This window comes from Sander vitreus, unplaced genomic scaffold (assembly GCF_031162955.1).
Source record: "Sander vitreus isolate 19-12246 unplaced genomic scaffold, sanVit1 ctg249_0, whole genome shotgun sequence".
Lineage (NCBI taxonomy): Eukaryota > Metazoa > Chordata > Actinopteri > Perciformes > Percidae > Sander > Sander vitreus.
Window position 1 is genome coordinate 17,501 of NW_027595421.1, and position 7,500 is coordinate 25,000.

Sequence of the window (7,500 nt, forward strand, 5' to 3'; positions counted from 1 at the left end):
CATACACTACGTACACACAAATACACTATGCACACTACACACACACTACACACTATGCACACACTACATACACTACGCACATCACACTACACTACACACTACATGTACACTACATGACTCACACTACACACACATTACATACACTACGTACACACTACACACACTACACACACACACTACATACACTACGCACACACTACGTACACACTACACACACATTACATACACTACGCACACACTACATACACTACACACACACACTACATACACTACGCACACACTACGTACACACTACACACACATTACATACACTACGTACACACTACATACACTACTGCACACACTACACACACACATTACATACACTACGCACACACTACATACACATTACATACACTACGTCATCAATACTCACACACACACATTACGCACACTACGCACACATTACATAGCACTACACACACACCACATACACTACGCACACACTACGCACACACTACACACACATTACATACACTACGCACCACACTACACACACATTACATACACTACGACACACACTACACACACACATTACATACACTACGCACACACTACATACACTACGCACACACTACACACACATTACATACACTACATGATATCACAATACTACACAATACAATACATACACACACTACATACACTACGCACACACTGGCACACACATTACATACACTCACGCACACACTACATACAGTACACACACACACTACATACACTACGCAACACCCACGCACACACTACACACACATTACATACGCTACGCACACACTACATACACTACATACACACACCACATACACTACGCACACACTACGCACACTACTACTACACATTACACACACACTACATACACACTACACACACTACACACTATGCACTACATTACACACACACACTACATACACTACGCACACACTACGCACACACTACACACACATTACATCACACTACGTACACACACTACACACACTACATACTACACACTACATACACTACGCACACACTACGCACACACTACATACAATACTACACACTACACACACACTACATACACACACTACACACACTACACATACACCACACACATTACATACACTACGCACACACTACACACACTACACACACACACTACATACACTACGCACACACTACACACACATTACATACACTACGTACACACTACATACACTACACACACACACTACATACACTACGCACACACTACACACACTACACACACACACTACATACACACACTACACACTACATACATTACGCACACACTATGCACACACTACGACACACTCATTGGGCACACACACACACATCACATACAGCTACGTACACACACTACATACACAAGCATACACACTACTCACACACTACACACACATTACATACACTACGCACACACTACATACACTAGCACACTACATACACTACATACACTACGCACACACACTACGCACACACTACACACACATTACATACACTACGTACACACTACACACACTACACACACACACTACATACACTACGCACACACTACACACACATTACATACACTACGTACACACTACATACACTACACACACACACTACATACACTACGCACACACTACACACACTACGCACACACTACACACATTACATACACTACGCACACACTACATACACTACACACTACATACACTACATACACTACGTACACACCACGCACACACTACACACACATGACATACACTACGCACACACCTACATACACTACCCACACACACACTACATACACTATGCACACACTACGCACACACTCACGCACACACTACACACACATTACATACACCACGCACACACCACATACACTACGCACACACACACCACGCACACACTACGCACACACACTACGCACACTCACATACACACTACATACACTACACACACACACTACATACACTATGCACACACTACACACACTACGCACACACTACACACACATTACATACACTACGCACACACTACATACACTACACACACACACATTGCATACACTACGCACACACTACATACATTACGACACACATACTACATACACTACGATACACTGATACGACACACACATACACTACGCACACACTACGCACTCACTACACACACACATTACATACACTACGCACATACTACATTACACCACACACACGTACTACACACACTACGCACACATACGCACACATACCACGCACACACCACACACATTGCATACACTACGTACACACCACATACACTACACACACACTCGCACGCACACACTACATACACTGCATACACCACGCACACACTACATCACACTCCACGCACACACTGCATACACACTACACACATTGCATACACCACATACACACTACACACTACACACACACACTACATACACTATGCACACACTACGCATACACTACGCACACATGCCACATGCACAAATATGTACATACACTACGCACACACTACATACACTACACACACACTACATACACTACCCACACATACCACGCACTACACTACACACACACTACGCACACTATGTTAATACACACTACACAATGACCCATACAACACCACTACGCACACACTAAGCATACACTACGCACACACTACATACACTACGCACACACTACATACACTACGTACACACTGCATACACCACGCACACACTCACATACACTACGCCAAACAGCGCATGCATGTAAAGACACAATAAGCAGGACTGCCCACTGTCCTCCCAGATACACCCACATGTTTTTCACATTTTGCATTAAATCTTTATTTGATCCAGGTAAGTCGATTGAGAACAGTCTCGTGCACATCTGTACCCGTCACATTCACACAGTTGCACATTCATACCTGGTAAGCTTCCCAGACTACACTACGCACACACTACATGCACTGCACTACCAGATCGCTTAACACTTTCTCATTTACTGCATACACTACGCACACACTGACACACACAGTTACATAGGAAGATGCACACACTTTCATACACTACGCACAGACTCACGCACTACAGCACACACACACTACGTGTACACTACGTGACACACCACATACACTACGCACACACCACACACATTGCATACACTACGCACACACTACACACTACATATACACATTACACAATACTAATTCCACATACACTACGCACACTACTACACACATTACATACACTACGCACACACTACATACACACTACATACACTACGCACACACTACACACACATTACATACACTACATACAATACATACACTACGCACACTACTATATCACCACACATCACTACATACATACTTTGCACACACAATACTACATTACATACACACGTACACACTACATACACATATACATACACTACACACACAATACTACATACACTACGCACACACTACACACACACTACATACACTACGTACACACTACACACACTACACACACACACTACATACACTACGCACACACTACACACACATTACATACACTACGCACACACTACACACACATTACATACACTACGCACACACTACACACACTACGTACACACTACATACACTACGCACACACTACGCACACACTACATACACTACATACACTACACACACACACTACACTACACACTACACACACACATTACATACACTACGCACACACTACACACACATACATACATACACACACACATACACAATACACACTACACATTACATACACTACGTACACTACACACACATACACACTACATACACTACGCATCACACTACACACACATTACATACACTACATACACACTACATGCACACTACACACACACACTACATACACTATGCACACACTACGCACACACTACACACACACTACACACACATTACATACACTACGTACACACTACATACACTACACACACACACTACATACACTACGCACACACTACATACATTACGCACACATACTACATACACTACGCATACACTACGCACACACTACATACACTACGCACACACTACGCACACACTACACACACACTACATACACTACGTACACACTACACACACTACACACACACACTACATACACTACGCACACACTACACACACATTACATACACTACGCACACACTACACACACATTACATACACTACGCACACACTACACACACTACACACACACTACGCACACACTACACACACACTGCATACACTACGCACACACTACATACACTACGCACACACTACGACACACACTACACACACTACACACACTACATACACACTACACACTACACTACACACACACTACATACACTATGCACACACTACGCACACACTACGCACACACTACACACACATTACATACACTACGCACACACTACACACACATTACATACACTACGCACACACTACACACACTACGTACACACTACATACACTACGCACACACTACATACACTACGCACACACTACATACACTACGTACACACTACATACACTACGCACACACTACATACACTACGCACACACTACATACACACTACGCTCAACAGCGTGAAGGTGAGCAAAGATACAATAAGTGAGATCTAAACACTGTCCTCCCCCGAAAAATACCCACATGTTTTTACATTTTTAATTAAATCTTTATTTATCCAGGTAAGTCGATTGAGAACAATTTCTCATTTGCAACGACGACCTGTCACATTCACACAGTTGCACATTCATACCTGGTAGCTTCCCAGTACAACCACAGTCTGATCTGACCACATTCATACTGGAAGCTGCCCAGTACTACCACAGTCTGATCTGACCACATTCATACTGGAAGCTGCCCAGTACCACCACAGTCTGATCTGATCACATTCATACTGGAAGCTGCCCAGTACTACCACAGTCTGATCTGATCACATTCATACTGGAAGCTGCCCAGTACTACCACAGTCTGATCTGATCACATTCATACTGGAAGCTGCCCAGTACTACCACAGTCTGATCTGATCACATTCATACTGGAAGCTGCCCAGTACTACCACAGTCTGATCTGATCACATTCATACTGGAAGCTGCCCAGTACTACCACAGTCTGATCTGATCACATTCATACTGGAAGCTGCCCAGTACTACCACAGTCTGATCTGATCACATTCATACTGGAAGCTGCCCAGTACTACCACAGTCTGATCTGATCACATTCATACTGGAAGCTGCCCAGTACCACCACAGTCTGATCTGATCACATTCATACTGGAAGCTGCCCAGTACAACCACAGTCTGATCTGATCACATTCATACTGGAAGCTGCCCAGTACAACCACAGTCTGATCTGATCACATTCATACTGGAAGCTGCCCAGTACCACCACAGTCTGATCTGATCACATTCATACTGGAAGCTGCCCAGTACAACCACAGTCTGATCTGATCACATTCATACTGGAAGCTGCCCAGTACAACCACAGTCTGATCTGATCACATATCTGGAAGCTGCTATAGCACAGTCTGACTCAGTACAGCTTTCACTAGTGGGCTGATCTAGCTACCACTGAGCAGCTCTCATCTGTACCCAGCTGGGGATTGTCATACTGGACACAGCAGTGGGTATATACTAGTCACTAGAGCTCTAGTAGTGGGTATATGGTAATACTAGAGCTCTCAGTAGTGGGTATATAGCAATACTAGAGCTATAGTAGTGGGTATATAGTAATACTAGAGCTTTAATAGTGGGTATATAGTAATACTAGAGCTTTAGTAGTGGGTATATAGTAATACTAGAGCTTTAGTAGTGGGTATATAGTAATACTAGAGCCATAGTAGTGGGTATATAGTAATACTAGAGCTTTAGTAGTGGGTATATAGTAATACTAGAGCTTTAATAGTGGGTATATAGTAATACTAGAGCTTTAGTAGTGGGTATATGGCGTATACCTGCGTATCACGTAGTCTACACCCCTGATCATAAGGTAAATCTGTATTTTTATGTTTCTTTAGACTCTCAGCCGGCAGAGCAGTGTATTCGATGACCTGGACTCCGGCCTGGAGGTGCTGTCTGTGGAGGTTAGCGCCAGCGGCTATGCCAGTGACGATGGTTTGTTCAACGACGGCACTCAGCAGGAGAACCGGAGCAGCTATGAGACCCCGATAGAAAGGGAGATCCGGTTAGTTCAGGAGCGCGAGGAGAACCTGCGGCGCTCTCGAGGTTTGAAGCTCAGCGACGGCCGAGCAGAGATGGTCGAGATCAAAACCAAACGTTTGCAGTCGCCGCTGGCGCCCGTCATCAAAACCAAACACTTCCAGTCGCCACTGGCACCCGTCAGAGCCAAAGAGAAGAGCCGGGTGAGCTTCATCATCCAGAAGGAAATCCAGGGAGGAATCATGGGACCGTCAACTAACAATGTGAGTAGAGCTTGTGCAGAACGGCCGCCATCTTTGACAGCTAGCCACGGCCACAACCGGTTCTCACACCCAACTCGTAAAATACTGAGGCATGGTCAGTGTCTCTCAGCGTAAGATACAACGCAAAAATCACCCTTTATGGAACGCACCGGGCAGAGCAGTAAGATGACGGGGTATTAAGAGAGACAACAGTAGAGAGTAGTATGTAGAGAGACAACAGTAGAGTGTAGTATGTAGAGAGACAACAGTAGAGAGTAGTATGTAGAGAGACAACAGTAGAGAGACAACAGTAGAGAGTAGTATGTAGAGAGTAGTATGTAGAGAGACAACAGTAGAGAGTAGTATGTAGAGAGACGTATGTAGAGAGACAACAGTAGAGAGTAGTATGTAGAGAGACAACAGTAGAGAGTAGTATGTAGAGAGACAACAGTAGAGAGTAGTATGTAGAGAGTAGTATGTAGAGAGTAGTATGTAGAGAGTAGTATGTAGAGAGACAACAGTAGAGAGTAGTATGTAGAAAGTAGTATGTAGAGAGTAATATGTAGAGAGACAACAGTAGAGAGTAGTATGTAGAGAGACAACAGTAGAGAGTAGTATGTAGAGAGTAGTATGTAGAGAGTAATATGTAGAGAGACAACAGTAGAGAGTAGTATGTAGAGAGACAACAGTAGAGAGTAGTATGTAGAGAGTAGTATGTAGAGAGTAATATGTAGAGAGACAACAGTAGAGAGTAGTATGTAGAGAGTAATATGTAGAGAGACAACAGTAGAGAGTAGTATGTAGAGAGTAGTATGTAGAGAGACAACAGTAGAGAGTAGTATGTAGAGAGTAATATGTAGAGAGACAACAGTAGAGAGTAGTATGTAGAGAGTAGTATGTAGAGAGACAACAGTAGAGAGTAGTATGTAGAGAGTAGTATGTAGCGAGGCAACAGCAGAGAGTAGTACTTTCCAGATTTGTGTGCATGGTGACTAATGATGGGGGGGTCTGGGGGTCCACCCCCTGAACATTTTGAGCAGTAAACACTTCA

At 43.7% G+C, this 7,500-nt stretch overlaps 1 protein-coding gene across 1 annotated transcript in view; it reads left to right on the forward strand.

Annotated features, from left to right (window-relative positions):
* Window positions 1–7,500, forward strand: part of misp (mitotic spindle positioning) — a 22,155-nt gene that overhangs the window by 7,452 nt on the left and 7,203 nt on the right. Inside the window, exon 5 of the mRNA XM_078244494.1 lies at window positions 6,066–6,470. Coding sequence (XP_078100620.1) covers window positions 6,066–6,470 — 405 coding nt within the window. The remainder of the gene's footprint in view (window positions 1–6,065; window positions 6,471–7,500) is intronic.